General features: G+C 36.8%; 2 protein-coding genes across 7 annotated transcripts in view; one reads left to right on the top strand and one right to left on the bottom strand.

Moving 5' to 3' along the window:
- The window catches only part of VPS54 (VPS54 subunit of GARP complex), a 133,032-nt gene extending 126,964 nt beyond the window's left edge, over positions 1–6,068 (top strand). For 4 of the 5 annotated variants that reach the window (XM_023224021.2, XM_023224022.2, XM_023224024.1 and 1 more), the window contains 2 exons: positions 477–571; positions 4,690–6,054. In XM_023224021.2, coding sequence (XP_023079789.1) covers positions 477–571; positions 4,690–4,795 — 201 coding nt within the window. In that variant the 3' untranslated portion in view covers positions 4,796–6,054. Of the gene's footprint in view, positions 1–476; positions 572–4,689 lie in introns of all 5 variants that reach the window. The other variant, XM_023224020.2, reaches the window with a different exon arrangement.
- Positions 6,069–6,657: 589 nt separating this feature from the next.
- The window catches only part of UGP2 (UDP-glucose pyrophosphorylase 2), a 54,410-nt gene continuing 43,495 nt past the window's right edge, over positions 6,658–17,572 (bottom strand). For both annotated transcript variants that reach the window (XM_023224027.1, XM_023224026.1), the window contains exons 4-10: positions 15,572–15,757; positions 14,127–14,260; positions 12,358–12,655; positions 11,664–11,861; positions 10,547–10,789; positions 8,027–8,131; positions 6,658–7,097 (exon numbers count right to left, since the gene is read on the bottom strand). In XM_023224027.1, the coding sequence (XP_023079795.1) occupies positions 6,990–7,097; positions 8,027–8,131; positions 10,547–10,789; positions 11,664–11,861; positions 12,358–12,655; positions 14,127–14,260; positions 15,572–15,757 (1,272 nt within the window). In that variant the 3' untranslated portion in view covers positions 6,658–6,989. The remainder of the gene's footprint in view (positions 7,098–8,026; positions 8,132–10,546; positions 10,790–11,663; positions 11,862–12,357; positions 12,656–14,126; positions 14,261–15,571; positions 15,758–17,572) is intronic.

Here is a 17,572-nt window from a genome sequence, read left to right as displayed (position 1 = left end):
CACAAAATCATTTCATAAATTCATTGTATATAATTTTAGGTTAGGTATTTCCCAAAGAAATATTGGGTCATTGCTTGCAAGAACAATAAAATACTTTGAAGTGATTTCACTAGAATAGAAGCACGAAGGTACCTTTGCCTTTATCATTATGACATTCTTTCCCCTATCAACTTCCTACTTAATGTATTACGAAATTCCCCACTACTTTTTATTATTTTTACCTGTCACAGTTGATCCCACTTACGGGATATCTTTCCAAAATGGAGTACTAAGGAGATTAGAAAGCTTTTATCCAACTAAGGAGAAAAAATGTAGTGAAATAGCAATAGAATACTTTCAGGGGAGGATTTTAAAAGTATATGCCAAAGCAAAGGTTTTGGTTTTTAAAAATACTTTCTTTAATATTGATAACTCAGATATTTACATATTCTATTTCAGTAGAACTTTAAGAAACTTAGTTTTATTTTCTTTTTCAGATGTTATTTTTAAGAATTAATGCAAGTTATAAACTCCACTTGAAAAAGCAGTTATCTCACTTAAATGTGATAAATGATGGAGGACCTCAAAATGGGTATGTTTTGTTTTGTTTTTAACATTTTCACCATATACTCCCATGTTGAATTGTTTTAATGATCAGTTTTGATTATTTATGCCATCCTTTTCTGCTGTAATCACACCGAAGACCAACGTTGTAAAATCAGCAAGCTTTTGTGCTTTTTTTTCCCCCGTGGAAATACCTGTTTCTATCTATCTATCTAAAAGTGGTTTATACATGGACAATCACTTACCTGACCTTGTGTATCTGTTTTGAGGCAGTGTGAGTTAGTAGCGCTTCCTTAGATACCCAATAGCTTTCCCCAATTCAAACAGGATTCAGAAGTCCTACTGTGTGACCATGTGAATGTCACTTAACCTCTGTGCCACATTTATAAAATAACAAGGATGAAATATGTCTTAATTCCTTCACAGGGTTATGAAAAATAATATATGTGTGTATATGTATATATTTTATTGTAAGCTATTGAAAAAATTGTATATATTACTGTTAAAATAGCATAGTACATAGAAAGCATAGGATAGGATTTAGAATCTGAAAATTTGGGTTAAGTTCTAGTTCTGTCACTTACTAGCTGTTGTAACTTTGGGCAAATCACTTACTCCCCCTCAGTTTAGGTTTTTTAGATTTGAAAATAGGGATGATGATAAAAGTTTCCTTAACAGGATTTTTGTGAAGAGTTATGTAGATAAAGATATGGGGAAGAGATTTTATAAAATTTAAAGCAGTGATCATTTAGTTATATCTTAGTATCAATTCTTTAGTGTGCTAGGGTTTTTAGGAATAAAATTTTATTCCCTGTTAAAGGAATTTCAGGTTCAAATTTCAAACTCATAAAGAACAATGGAAAATGAAAAAACCTATGTTGGGGTTAGAAGTTGGCCTTGCCATTTAAAAAGAAGTACAGTGAATCAGTTTTGCAAAAAGCTATGTGAAAGCTTTGTTCTGTTGAATCTGTTAGGCTGAATTTAAGAGTTTTATGAGAGAATGATACTCTCTCTTATTACCTGATTCTTCTTTTTCTTTTTAACGAATCATTTGTTTTCAAAAATTTCAAAGCCATTGAACATTTAAAGGACGATGATGAACACTGAATACCTTTTACCTAGATTTATCAACTGTTAAAATTTTGCCACATTCTCCCTGCCACTTTTGCTCCTTCTCCCTCCCACCCCCATACCTCCCTTTTGCCAAACATCCAAAAAAGTAGGCTGCAGTCATAAAATTTAACCCTTAAATACTTTGGCATGTGTCTCTAAAAACAAGGACATTTTTATACAATCGTAATACCTGAACCCCACCTAAGAAAATCAACATTAATTTAATAATGTTAAACCAACATAGAGTCAGGTATTTCCAGCAAGAACGTCACATGGGTGACACTGTGTATATCTCTCTCTTGATGTCAAATGATACAAATCGTACATACATAAGAGACCTGCTCCTGAAAAATAATAGCATATGAGAAACTTAGAGACTCTTGGTAGAGATGTATACTGTGTACCCTAAAGAGGCTGTTCAAAAAAAGCTAATAATATTTTTAAGGCCTACCCCGCTCATACCCTTTTACTTTTATTCCCATAACTAAATCTGGGTTGGTTAGTTGGGTTTTTGCAGACGAGTAGTTCTGATCTGAAGCATCCAAGCTAACTCGTTAGCTATTATTTTTCTTTTTTAATATAGCTATTTGGAAGTCAGTCTGGCCTTAAAGATCCTCACTGTCACATACTAACAGAAACTCATTCTTTGTAAGTCAATTCATGTCTTTGAAAGATGCCTGAAGATTAACCTCTATCCTCTAGCCAAGGACATAAACTACCTGCGTAAAAGGAATTTTTGTTTCTGAAATTGCACTAAAAATGTAGCTTTTGACTTTTTTGATGTAAACATAAAATTAACCATTTTATTATTTATTTATTTATTTTTTTTTTTACTTTGGGTGGTCGCCGTCTGTGAACAAGACTCCTCAAAATATTTTGTTAATAAATTGCCTTCATGTAAAAAAAAAAAAAAAAATTAACCATTTTAAAGTGAACAATTCAGTGGCATTTAGTGTCTTCACAATGGTGCGTAACCACCACTTCTATCTAGTTCCAAACATTTTCACTACTCCAAAAGATAATCCTGTACCCATTAGGCAGTTACTTCCTATTTCTCCCTCTCCCCAGCCTTGTACTTTTATTTTTATTTTTTGAGATGGAGTATCACTCTGTCACACAGGCTGGAGTGCAGTGGTATGATCTCAGCTCACTGCAACCTCCACCTCCCAGGTTCAAGTGATTCTCCTGCCTCCGCCTCCTGAGTAGCTGGGATTACAGGCACGTGCTACCACACCAGGCTAATTTTTGTATTTTTTAGTAGAGACAGGGTTTTATCATGTTGGCCAGGCTGGTCTCAAACTCCTGACCTCAAGTGATCTGCCTGCCTCAGCCTCCCAAAGTGCTGGGATTACAGGCATGAGCCACCACGCCCAGCCCAGCTCTGTACTTTTTAATGTAATTTTTTTCCCTTTATTTAAAAATATTTTAAAAAGAGACATACAGAGAATAATAAAATATTTATATTTCTGCTACCCAGAATTGATCATTAACATTTGTCATTTTCACTTGAAAAAAATATTTATTTTTAAAATGGTATTCAAAAAATTGCATTCCAGATGAAGCTGAAGTACACCTTTACACCTCAGCTGCAGTTCCTTTCCTTTTTTCTCCTAGCCTTTAGGTAACATTTCCAGTGAGTTTAGTCTACATTCTTTTAGTCTTTCTCATTTATTATACCTAGATTTATGAAAAATAGGTAGTGCTGTTTTGTAAATTTACTTATATGGTATATTGCATATATGCAGCTTGCTTTCTACTTGGCATTTTTATTGATTTATCTCTGTTGATCTGTGGAAGTAGTCTGTTTTTGACTGCTGTATAGTATTCCATCACATCAAACAACTTTTTTTTTTTTTTTTTGGAGACAGGGTCTCATGGTCACACAGGCTGGAGGGCAGTGGTATGATCATGGCTCACTGCAGCCTCAACCTCTGTTGGCTCAAGCAATCCTCCCACCACAGACTCCCCAGTAGCTGCAACTACAGGTGTGTGGTACCACACCCAGCTAATTTTTTTAGAGATGAGGTCTTGCTCTGTTGCCCAGGCTGGTCTTGGAACTCCTGAGCTCAGGTGATCCTCCTGCCTCAGCCTCCCCAAGTGTTGGGATTACAGGCGTGAGCCACCACTCCATGAATCAACCATAGGTAAATTAGACATTTCCCCTAGTGATAAATTGCTACGTCATTACTTTTTTCCATTATAACCATGCCATACTGAAGATCCTTATACATGTCTAATGGTGTGACCATTTCTTCAGGGCATATACCTGAATATAAGTGAATTGGAGCTAATACACATTTTCACGTTGTTAGGTATTGACAGTGGCTGTTAATACTCCATTAGTGGAGTAGTTTGTGAGAATTTGTTTCCCACATCTTGCCAACATTTGCTATTAGATTTCTTAATTGTTGCCAGTCTGATGGGGGATAATAGTACCTTGTTTTGATTGGCATTTTCCTGACATTTACCATTTTTTCAGTTTATTGGTTATTCAGGTGTTTTCATCTGTGACTTCTTGTTCATGTTCTTTCCTATTTTTCTCTTGGGTTTTTAAAGAAATATCTAGTAGGGCTTATATACATGAATACTAGTCTGTATTTAATCGCTTAGATGACACTTAGAAAACCTGGCCTGCTTTTCCCTTGAGTTTACTATTTTAGTCAACACACCTATACTCTAGTGCTAACCAATCAAAAACATTTTATTTTAACCTGTTATTTTCTCTGTATATTAATTCATGCTGTTTTAAGATAGATGATTTTCTTGGGCTGAATTTATCATGAAACTGACTCCAACATGCATTGGTGTATTCATTTTCCAAATATTTATTATTGAAATACAGCATTAAAAGGCCTACTTGTTGATAACAGGAATCCTGCTAAGATAATATGTTGACACTTGAGTGCTAAGAAATCTGAATTTTAGATAATACTGTAGCAGCCAGGATAGGACTCTGACTTGGTGAGCACCGTTACTTTAATTATCTGAATAGAAAGCTTGAGACTTAAAAATAATTTTCTCTCCATTATTTAGGTTGGTCACAGCGGATGTAGCTTTTTACACTGGAAATCTTCAAGCCTTAAAAGGCCTTAAAGATTTGGACCTAAATATGGCCGAAATTTGGGAGCAGAAGAGGTGATGTCATACTGGAAAACTGGGTAGTTCATCTGACCATGGGATGTGTTTGTTATGAAGAAAATCTGGATGCCTGTGATTCGAGAATTGAACCTGAAACCCAAAGTGAACTGGGGTGGGGGAGGGGAAAAGGCAAGTATCAGTGTTGGGAGCTGGATTCAGCGGGACCTACAAGGAATGTCATTTTTGTGCATCCTACAGTGAGGAGTAACTGATCAGGTGTCTATAACATTTTTCATTCTCTCTGGAAACAGACTCAGGTTTCTTTGGACCAAATCCAAAAGAACACATAGCTGTAACACAGCTGTAGTTGACTAGAATGCTCTGTATACTTTATATTAAAAAATGCTTTGCATTTCTTCCAGTGCAATGAAATTCATATGGTGTCCCACCTTATTTAATGATGGTACAATTTAAAATCTTAAAATCTTAGTCAACCTCTGTAGAAAGTTTTCTCTATGAAAGTAAAGCTGTTTGAAAAATTATTTTTTTACAGATCTTTCTATAAAAAATAAACATCTTTTGATTGCTTGGATTTAGGAATTCAATTTTTGTTTCAGTGACCAATGTCAAGTTGCAGGCTTTGTGTGTTGCATATTTAATATTTCTACTACCACCGTATGTCAACTGGGTAAAGCCTTCCAGAGCTGTCTAAATATCTGAAAGAAAAGACTTAAGTCTTTTTTTAAGTAATACTTAAAAAAAAAAAAAGATACATATTTATGCAACTACTTTTCAGAAATGGTATATAAAAGGCTACAGTTTAATATCTGTATTTTTATAAAAGTATGAAGGGTTTGGGGTGTTTTTATTTGTAGCAGAGGTAAGAATATGTATTCATATAATCTGCCTACTTTTGAGTTCTCATTTTAACATTTAGATAACATAATGAAGTATGGCCCCCTTGGATCCTTGTTTTTAAGTTACTTTCGATGTGTATATGAACAAAGACCAGGGAGAAACAGAACTTTTAAAAATATCGGCTGCTGTGTTGGGGCCAGAAATAAGGTGACAAGTAAAGACTTTTATAATACCTACCTTCAAAATGAGAATCAGCAGCACTCTACAAATGAAAGTGCCTGTGCCTCACCTCACACCAAGAATCTTGCCTAACCCTGTCAGAGTGCCTAATATCCTGTGGTGATTATGTACAATGAAACAGTCTTATTTTGTGCTCTTTGGTTTCTTAAAAGGAAAGCTTGTTTTCTTTCCTTTATCATTACAGAGGTATGTCATTGGTTCTTAAACTGTCTAAAATAAAGCTGTAAAAAATTAACAGACTTTAAAAGGCAACTTTTTATTAAATGGTATACAGTGAACTTTAAGTTAAACAAGCAGCCTACTCAAAACAAGTATGGATGAATTTTTTTAAAAGGCATAAATTGAACTACCAGCAGACCTGATTGGAAAGATTATTAATGATCATTTTTCAGTGATAATGAACAAACAAGCTTCAGGAAATGAAGCTTCAGGGAAAGGGAACTTTTTATGAAGCTCTACCCCCTACACTTCACTATAGAAGAGTACAAGGATGTGAAAGAAATGCCTTCCCTTTGCCCGCCCCGTCAGCTGGGAAAATAAATGCCACTTTGTTTCAATAAATGGAGAGTCTGTGGAAAGCATGGCAGGCATCCCAGTTTTAGAACTAGATGAAAGGTACTAAATACCTTCAGTTTAATTCCTATGGAAATAATGGTATGATTAAGATTCTTAGAAATGCCAAAAACTGGACTTGTTAGGTAACTAACCAGTGTGTACTTAAATATTCCAAGGGCAAATCTTCCAACTAATATAGTAACTGTCTAGCAAGAATAAACCATTTTATTTTACCATTTGATAGCACTATAAAGTACAAGTGTACACAAGTATTGCTTCACTGCTTTATTTCTGAAATGACAAGCAATTCAATGTGACCATCATTGAGGCTTCTGTTAAAATATCTTCCAGAGTTGCCCCAGTTTTAAGATTAAACAATATTGCACTTTAAGATGAACTAACTTTTGGGATCCTCTTCAAAGAAGGAAAGTATTGCTCCATCTGTGCTTTTCTTAGACTAAAAGCATACTGCAGAAAACTCTAAAAATCAACACTGCAGGGTACAGTAACATAGTAAAGTACCTGCCTATTTTAGAATCCTAGAGAACATTTCATTGTAAGAAACTAGCCCCATTATCAAAGCGTCCACAGTATTTTTCATTTCAGTGGTCCAAGATGCGAAGGTTTCCAGACACAATCTTGTTCTCTAATACTGCTCCAGGTGGGATGTCAATTCTGTCACCATGATTTGCAATGATGATAACCGTTCCCTAAGTGACAGGGAAAACAAAAGAGTGTACTTGCAACTGCAACGCAATTTGATTATCTTACAGTGATCAAGTTTATGTACAACACTTTTTTACAGTGGAGTAACTGTATTTATAAACAATATTAAACATGAAAAACAAGTAACAGTTAAGGAAAATTGTAATGTGTCCTTCTGTAACAATCCTGGCAGTAGTTCTAGATTCTCTGTCTCCTTGTTAGAGGTAGAACTAAGAGTGGGAGGTGGACCCGGTACCACAGCATGGCCAGCCCCCTTTTGAAGGCCTACTTGCAAGGCCACCAGGATTATCCAACCTTCATAGAGAAATTAAAAGGTGCTTGATTTATATTTACATATAGGGCTTTTGTTGTTGTTTTTATAATGGTTTACTGATAAGATTTTTCATGTCTTCAGTCTTTAGGCAGTCTCAGCAATAAAATTCAATATATGTATTTGTTTTTTCAAGATCTTCATTTAAGTAAGCTTTAATGGGAGGAGTACATGAAATCTAGTTAGAGATTTTTTTAAAAAATTACATGATTTGGAAAAAGCTATTGTATCTTTGGTGAGCTTTAATACTTTTATACCCCCATTTCCCTCCTATTTCTTAAGTGAGGCTGGAATGACACTCAGAGTACCCAAGTTACATTACAGTAATGTAAATGAATATTCTTACAGAGATAACATTCCTTTAATATATTCAGTACAAATTGTCATTTTTTTCTACTTTTATTCAAATATTCATCTTTTGTAAGCTAACGCTAATAGTGATCCTATTTTAAAGATTCTCATTTCAGTAAAATAGTACCAAATTAATTACTAGTGTAATTAAGACTAACAAGTATTCCTTAAAGTAAATGTAAATTTATGACTAGAAAATGAGACCTTTATTGTAAAGCTGTAAGAAATATGATTTTCACTGTAACAACATACCTTTAATGAAACGTTTTTTCCAAATGTCACATCTCCTGAAACTGTGAGGTGATCCAACTCAAGCATGTCTGGTATACTTTCAAATCTTCTTAGATAATCTTGAACCTTACAGAAAAGTAGAAATATAAAAATTTGTCTCAAATGGGTTCACAGAAAGGAAAAATATTAAAGTTTAACTGAACTGTAAAAATATTTTATGGCAAAGCTCAGGTTCTCTAATGGGAAGCACCTATTTATTAAGCACTCATGATATGCTAAATGTCGTGCAGAAAAGACCAGGAACTACGAACACTGTTTCTATACCAAGCAATTTACAAGAGAGTTGAGCAGATCTTTTTTTTTTTTTAAAGATAATCAACATGCCAAGAGCCAGATGAGTAGTTCACATAATCTGAATTTAACTGGAAAAAAAGAGATCATGCTTTGAAGCAGGCTAGACTGGAGCTGGACTTTAGTGGATAGGTAGGATTCAGAACAATTAGAGCACATTTTAAGAAGAGCAACAGCACAAATTTATAAGTTACCACCATCTTTGTCTTTTTTTCTCAGATTTTACAAGCACTAGAGATTGTCCTATGTGAACCCGTTTCCTATTTTTCTGGGAAAATGGGAGCAATCAGAAAACTTCCACTTGTTTCTATCCACCACCACCACCTTGCCCGCATTGCCCATTACTCTGTCTTACTAGTACTGGAATTGGACTGTTTCTATTCCGAAAGCCAACCTCTCCACTTGTGCATCAGATCCCTTCTTATGGCCTATTGAGTGTTGTTTCAGCAGTTCTCCCTCTTCAATGTTTTTTCCCTCCTGACTGCATTAATTCCCATTAATGTATAAACATCCTCCCATTAAAAAAAAAAACTCAAATCCCATATTTCTTTCTACCTGTACCCCCATTTCTCTTTTTCTCTTTAAGGCAAAACTCTTGAGTTTTCTACATTCGTATCTCCAATTCCTCCTTTTTCATTCTCTTTTAAATCCACGCCTGTGAGACTCCCAAACCTCCATACTGATACATCTAATTCCCATCTTTCTTGAATCAGCAGGAGCATTTGACAGATGATCATTCCCACTGTCTTGAAATATTTTCTTCATTTGACTCTGAGGACACATGCATTCATAGTTTTCTAATTCCCCATCTGCATTCTACACATCCACAGCAGGTGGCACCAAACCACACCCAGGACTAAAATAGACTGGGATGGCAGAGCAGGATCCCATAGGCCAACCACAAAGGCTCACAGTGTCGTATTTCATTGATTACATTTTTTAGATTTCACTCATCAGGCTAAGGTGGAGTTTTACAGCAGGTCCACAGATAGTGCTGTTTTGTTCAATGTTATTTTGTTATCACATTGATGAGGAAAAAAAAAAGATTCCCAGCCAGGACTACTGTCTGTCTGGAGTTTGCACATTCTCCCCACATTTGTGTGGGTTTTCTCCAACTATTCTGGTTTCTTCCCACATCCCAAAGATGTGCATGTTAGGTGAACTGGTGTGTCTACATGGTCCCAGTATGACTGTGGGTAGGTGTGAGTGTGCCCTGAGATGGGGGCGGCCTGTCCAGGGTTGGCTCCTGCCTTGTGCCCTGAGCTGCCGGAATAAACTCTGGTCACCCATGAACCTGAACTGGAATAAGTGAGTCAAGAATTATCTTGTTTTTATTAGTCAATGTATGTACAGCTCACATTTATTTCAGAGTTTAATATTAGAAGTGTTTTGTTTTTGTTTTAAAATTTGGTGATATTTTTGTGACCAGAAATAAACTATAGGAACTGAACTCTTGTTTATATAAATTAGCCTATGGTAAAATGTGTTATACATTGTTTTGCTTACTGTGGCAGTTTCCAAGAACATACTGATGACACTTAGGATTTAACTGTACTTGCTATTCCACCTATCTAGAACACTTTTTGCACTAGATACCCATTTGTCAGACCCAATCAACTTCTCAATGAGGCTGCCTGTGGCCACTCAACGTAAAATTACACCATCACCACCCCCCTCAATCCCCGCCCCCCGAGGCATTCCCTTTTCTCTATCCTTGCTTTGTTTCTCCATAGCATTTTCCACCACTTGGCATATCATACATTTACTTATCATCCTTTCCCCACTAGAATGTCAATTCTGTGAAGACAAAGATTTAGTCTGTTTTGTTTACTACTAAATCCCTAGAACCTAGAACACTGCCCAGTACATGATAGGGGCTCAATAAGTATTTGTTAAGCCAGAATTAACCTTTTTCCACTGAAGAAAGCAGTACTTGTCTTGGAAGAGACAGAAGATAAAATGCCCCAAAATTTAAAGATTATTTTCTACTCCCCATATGGCAATCATGTTTCAAATGTGAAGTAAAATCTTTATCTTCTATGATCAATTCCCTTTAAAAGATATCAAAGACAGAGGAATACAACAGGTCAGGGGTAGAGACTGTAATTAGTCTCCAATTCACATGTATATCATATTTTCATAATTACACATTTAAGAAATATGAACTCACATATCTTTATAGTTACATACCTTTGTAAAAGAACTGCCTAATTTAACCAAGGGCACTGTAGGAAATTCCCGCTTTTCACTCATTGTCAGAGATCCTGCATTAAGACTATAGAGGTTTGACATCACCAGCAAGAGGTCTGATGTAGTTTTGACAGGCAGAAAACGGCTCCTTGGCACATTAATACCTAGAGAATTCTCAAAACTTTTGATGGCAGCCCCTACTGCAGTTTCTAACTGAATGACATTCAGGCCTCCATCCAAAGTCTGTAAGAAATTAGGGGTGGGGAATAGAGAACAGAGGCTTTAAGCACCTACAACTTAGTTCCATGTAGGTTAGTTAATATTTGGGAAGTGACTTCAGAGATCCATTGATGGAAAAAAAAAATTTTTCTTTTTGAGACAGAGTCTTGCTCCGTCACCCAGGCTGGATGGAGTGCAATGGCGCGATCTTGGCTCACTGCAGCCTCTGCCTCCTGGGTTCAAGCAATTCTTATGCCTCAGCTTCCCAAGTAGCTGGGATTACAGGCATGTGCCACCATGCCCAGCTAATTTTTTGTATTTTTAGTAGAGATGGGGTTTCACTATGTTGGCCAGGTTGGTCCCGGCCTCAAGTGATCTGCCGGCCTCGGCCTCCCAAAGTGTTGGATTACAGGTATGAGCCACTAAGCCTGGCCAGAAAAATAATGTTGAGAACTGACATTTATTAAGCACCTATCATATGCCAACCTCTTATACATGTAATCTTTTTTCAGTCTTAAAACTCTTCTGTTCAGTAATATCATTTCCATTTTATGATAAACAACCACAGGCTCAGAAAACTCATGCAAAGTACCGATGGCCAAATGACTTATGAGTGTCAGCAACAACTAAGACTGAAGTAGGTTCTCTACTTTTGAAGCCCAATGTTTTTGCCACTACCACAATCCAGGGTCAAGTACAGGGCACCATAACTTGGCATACTAGAGGGGTGACAGCAGATTCTGGAAGACAGGGCTAGGAACTAGAGAGTCTGAAAAGGCGAAAGGGAGTGACCAATGGAATCGATGGGGCAGAGGGAGTGGGCGGTGGGGTCTGTGTGTAGCCTACTATGACCTTAGGAACCAGGAAGCTCAATGGGCGACAGACAACCTTGGCTTACCTTTGGATTCACAATGATTTCCATGTCAATGGCATTCTGCTCCTGCAGTCTTTTAACTGCTCCAAGAGAAATCCATAGGTTGTTTGTGTTAAATATTTTGAACTTTGATACAGACTTGAACTCATCAACATGTGCTTTTGGCACTTGAGCAATTTCCACCAGTCTCAGTTTGCCTTCATATTGAGTGAGTGTCCCGCCCTAGAAAGGCAGAAAATAGTGAGTGCCTCCACATCTGTCCCAAGTGCATTTTTTTGTAAGTACAAAGATAGTGATAATATAAAAAATATATAAATACATTATGTAGAAACAGTACATTTTCATAAAAGGGACAATGGAGTAACATTTAAACGCCAAACTAAAAGAGTATTAAAGGTCTGGAAAACTTTATTGAAAGTTTCACATGTTTCAGATTTTTGCCATAAATATGTAAGAAACTATTTTAGTTAAAATTACTGATGTAGCTTATCCAAAAAACTAGAGATGATTTTGATACTATTTATTATGGATTTATGATACATATTATGTCAAACAGAACTGAAAGTATTCCACATAATATCATCTCACCCTTTCTTATGATACCAAGTGGTTAAATGTGTTGTTTAACATAGAAACTTTCAAATAAAAAAGACTTTAACTTCATAACTTATGAAATGTGAAAACATGAAGCCCTAAACTGCTTCCTCTCAGTATTTACCTTTACATCTGCACGTGTTTTATTTGTGACTTCCATGACAAATTCACAGCGTTTTCCATTGGGTGGGTTCATTAGATGATTAAGAATATACAGATCCACTGTGGCACCCAGATTATCTATGTTAGACACAAAAATATACTCTTTGCCTTCTCCTATAAAGGTATCAAGCAAACCAGAGTTGTAGAAACTGGCGTAAATATCACCATGACCTGGAGGGTACCAGGCTTCTGTATTTTCCCCTGAGTAAGACACGTCCTTTGCTACAGGAAGTAAAGATTCTTTATTAATCCTCGGGTACCTTAAAAAAAAAAAAGTTCTTTTTCAATATTGACCCTGTAGAGCATTTCAGACCTTTAAATAAAATAATGCATTAAAGTTAAATAAAATTTCACTTCTTTTCAGAGTCTTATCAATAATCATAGGTGAATCCATTTAAGAAAATCTCTCAGTATCTGTGTTGTCCAAAATCTGTTTTCTAGATGGTGATAGCTGCTGCAAAAACATGTCTCTATGGTTATAAAGATGGGAGGACCCATTATATTTTTAAAATATTAATGTTTTATGACTCTCCAAGAGGAGGGATATATCAAATAAATTTTCTCAAACCTATATAGTTGTAGGATTGTTCTTTTCCCTGAAAACCTATCTGGGAAAAACTGCTCATTCTTACAAATGGATATATTGAGGGGTGGATCTCTTTCTTTCCCAGAAAATAAGCACCAGGTTAGCATTCCAAGATGTCTGCTTCCCACCACTAGTGAGAAAGGTAAAGCTGGTGATGGGGCAAGAGGAAAACAGGAGCTAGCACTGCAACAGACCAAAGACCAGAAAATAAAGGCAAAACATCTGTGAAGAAAAAAAAAAAAAAAAAAAGTACCCATGGGATAGATCTTAAAATCAACCAAACAAACTAATGGTACAACTGTAGAAATGTCCCTTTTTTATTTTTATTTTTGAGATAGGGTCTTGCTCTGTTGCCTGGGCTGGAGTACAGTAGCATAAACATGTCTCACTACAGCCTCGACCTCCTGGGCTCAAGTGATACTCCCACCTCAGCCTCCCAAGTAGCTGGGACTACAAGGGCACACCATCAATGCCAATTTTTAAATTTTTTTTGTAGAGACGAGGTCTCATTATGTTGCCTAGGCTAGTCTCAAACTCCTAGGCTCAAGCAATCCTCCTGCTTTGGCTTTCCAAAGTGTTGGAATTACAGGCATAAGCCAGCACACCCAGCCTCGAAATATCCCTTCTGTACAAGTTCATGTGGACTGATGTCCATCCCTTAAATGGAAGTCTTATTTCTCCAGTTTCCTGGCCCTCAGTCACAACTCATCATCTGAATTTACTTTTTACTCACTATTCCTCAAAAATTTTCTCCAGAATTTATTAAATTACCCCAAGCCCATAAAAGATGTTGAAGAAATTCCTTTCCATAGGAAAAGTTATCAATAATGTAGGAATATAAAAAGATTTTCACAGACCCACCTGGAGACCAAATATGCTCTCAGAAAGCAAATGCTTAAGCTATCCCCAAATATTCTGGACATGGAACAGTCTCAAGAAGATTGAATTTTAAGAACTGGAAGTTAGAGAACCAGAGTGATTATAACAATCACATATCAACAAATGCTTAGCTTTTATGGGCATCAAACACTTGTGAACATCAATATTTGGTGCCTTTACATCTTGAGACTGCTCTGCTATAAACAAGATAAAGAAGTCCTTTCCCAGGAGTAACACACCCAGAGTTAATTTTTTACTCATTGTACCTGCTTTGATTGAAAGTGTAGATTTTCACACGACAATGATTGTACTTCTGTAGTATTTTTTTGGTATCTTCATCCGTGTTAAAAGAGTTCATTAAAACAAGAGGAACATCTGTATTGTAGGTTTTATTCAAATGCTAGGGAGGAAAATGACAGTTAGATTACCCAGACTCACTTTTCTTTTGCTCAAATATGCAAAATTAATTCTTAAGGGTTACATCACAAAATGTCCAAAACATCATCTGTACGTATCCAAATATACAGATTTGACATAAAACTACTCAGCATGAGCCAGACATTTTGCTAAGCAATTCACCATGCACTTGCTCATTAAATCACCACCCTCTGAGATAAAAACTACTTTCTGTATTTTACGGATGACTAAACTAAGGCCCAGATAGGTGGTGGGTCTGGCAATGGTAGAGGCAGGACCCCCACCTCCCCGCCCCAGGCAGTTTGAGTCTGGAGCTTGTGTACAGCTACAGTGCTCTGTGGCCTTACTGGGTAGGCAAGTGCTGATTAAGCATTTACTCTATGTTAACATCTCTGTAGGAATGAAAGTACAAATGTGACAAAGACATGGCTCCCTGCTCTCAAAATTAATGATGAAAAATTTTGAATCACATCCCAACTGAAATCTTTTCAACCTCAGAAGAGCTAAGAGGCAACACAGAGTGTGAAGAAAACAAGGTCTTAGAAGCCAGACTGCCCTATGTTAAAATTTTAATTCTGCACTTACTAACTAGCTTGGGAACCTCGGACAAGTAACCAACCTCCTTGTGCTTTGGTTTCCTCATTGGTAAAACCGGGATCACAGTACTTACCTCACAGAGTTGCTGAGAGGAACAAATGAGTAAATTCATATCAAGAGCTCAGGATAATACTTGGTGGACAATAAGTGCTGAATACATGTTAGCCACTGCTACAACTAGCCGTTAGGATTATAGTTGCCAGCACCATACTAGGCAATAGGATAAGGAGATGGAAAAAATAAGGCCACTGCCCCAGAAGAGCTTATGGTATACGATTAATGACTTTGTCGTAAGAGAGAAGCCAAGTACAGTTCTTAGCATGCAGGGCCTGCAGCCAAATACATAACATCTTCTCCGCCCTCCCAAAAGGGTTAATAAAGCAAGATCATCCCAGCCTTGATGAAGGCTGCCCCCAGAAAGAAAGTGGGTAGAAGGGTGGGATATCAAAGGAGAATCTCCACAGACCCAGAGATTTCAACAACCACAGGTGCTATTTAAGATCAAAAGCCTTTACATAACCTTAAGGATTTGCCCTTAAGAACACTAAACCTTTTTTCCACCAATAGAGACTAAAGATAGCAAGCTCTTTGGTTAGCTCAAATTCACATCTGCTACATTTTATAATATAACATTTATGATAACTTAAAAACTAAAAACTAGTTTAGTATCTCATGAGAAATGCTAAATGTTACTCACTTCAATTTGCTGAACAGTCAGATCCAGAAAAGTATTCTCATTCCTCACACCAATCAGACTTTTAGGGCCTTTGCAGCCCATGCTGGTTCCCAAACCACCATTGAGTTTCACCACCACTAGTTTGTTCAACACAGAAGATATATTATCAGGCAAGCCCCTGGCCTTTATCTTTTCATAGGGTTGAATCTGAAAGAAAAATAACATTGTAGGAGTAATTCAAACAGCTTTAAGGGACATTAAAACATATCAATCCCAGGGTTATTTCCATGCTTCCATAAAGAGTTTTGGTTTCTCTGTGGAAAATTTTAATCAACTTTTCTTTAATGTCATAGGCCCTTGTGGTTGAAAATCAAGTACTTTAACAGGCAACTTCCCTTGCACACAGTAGTTCAGTGGATCATTTACTTTACAAAGGAGTACGAGAAGGGGGAAAAAGTTGTAGGCCCCATATATTGTCTGGCTGGTAAGAACATCCAAATCTCTTGGAGTATCTTCAAATACTCAGAATTCCCAATTTGCATCAACATAGCAAATGATCAAGTCATTTATTTAGACTCATCAAGTCTAAATATTTCTGGTGTATTATGGCTCTGCTTCAATTCTGGAGAACCGGATACAAAATTACACATTATTCCTTTTACCATAGGAGGCAAATACCAAAACACACTTGTTCCTTGCCATTCTCCTCTATTCAGTCATAAGTTTGCCTTTCAAAGGAACGTGGCATAGACTTTTTGTCAAGTATGCACAAGGACAGAATTCCTTCCTCAAGAATTTAACTTTCAGGTGTCACTACATAAAAGCCAATACTGGAAAATTAAGTGTTGTCACTGTTCTAAGAAATGCCCTGGAAGGGAGGGAAAGAGCAAGAGATGGGGCTGAAGAAAACCCCAACTCAATCTCCTCCCTAGCATCCTCATCTGTTTCTGTGAGCAGAGGGCCTTAATCTATAACTTTTCCCTTATAGGAAAGGAACAGTGACAACTTACAGTGGAGGCCCAGATTCTTTTATTCAAAGCAGAGGCACAAGCAAGTCTAAACATCTTACAGTAAGAAGGAAACCTTTCAGAAAGATCACAATGTATTTTCTATCCATTTATATGACATGTTTGCTGTTATTTTGTTTTAATGGAATAGGTCCTCAAACTGACTCTTCAGTTACATCATGGTATAGGACAGCTAACACATAATGGACTGAAAAAAGTAAAACTACCCCATAAGTGCTCTGCGGACATTAGCTGTTATGTTCTGCTACTGTAGGAACGTGTGTGTGTGAGAGAGAGAGAGAGAAACGTGCAGGTGTGACTGGGAAAGAACTTGACAGGCTCACACTCTAGTGATCTAAGCATGTGGAAGCAAAAATCTCTTTATGCTTGGTCAGAGGAGAGGAGAGGAGACAGGAGAGGAAGGGAGGGGAGGGGAAGGAAAGACCACTATGATGCAATGGCTGTAAGTAGTCGATTAATAGTTTAGAAGAGTCAACAAATGGGACCAGGCCAAATGTTTTCCCATTATTTTGTAAAAGCCAAGAATTTCCATTTATCAGTTATTTTTCACTTCCTAGCAAGAACCTAATATTTACACAGGTCTCACAAGGATGTGGAAATCAGTTGAAAATCACCAAAAACTCCTAGTTCATGCATTCATTTTAGGTTAAATTGTTAGTTCAGAGATAGTGTTACCTATTTATGTTTTGACTACACTTAAAAAAAAAAAAATAAGAGTACGCAGAAGCTATTTTCCACATGGTAGGACAGGCCTGTCTTCCAATTTTACCTAAAATTTTTAATTGTGATACATCACATGCATAAAAGTTTATAAAAGATATAAACTATACATATACAGTTGAAAGAATAACGTTTTTAAAAAGGAACACTGCCATGCATCTGTCCCCAATCGCATTCCTCTTCTACCCCTATGGTAACCATCATCTGGACTTCTGCTCTCTAGTTTCACCACCTATGTGTGTAACAATATTTACCACCTATGTGTGTAACAATA

The sequence above is a fragment of the Piliocolobus tephrosceles genome, chromosome 15 (genome assembly GCF_002776525.5).
Source record: "Piliocolobus tephrosceles isolate RC106 chromosome 15, ASM277652v3, whole genome shotgun sequence".
Lineage (NCBI taxonomy): Eukaryota > Metazoa > Chordata > Mammalia > Primates > Cercopithecidae > Piliocolobus > Piliocolobus tephrosceles.
This window is presented reverse-complemented; position numbering and strand designations above follow the sequence as displayed.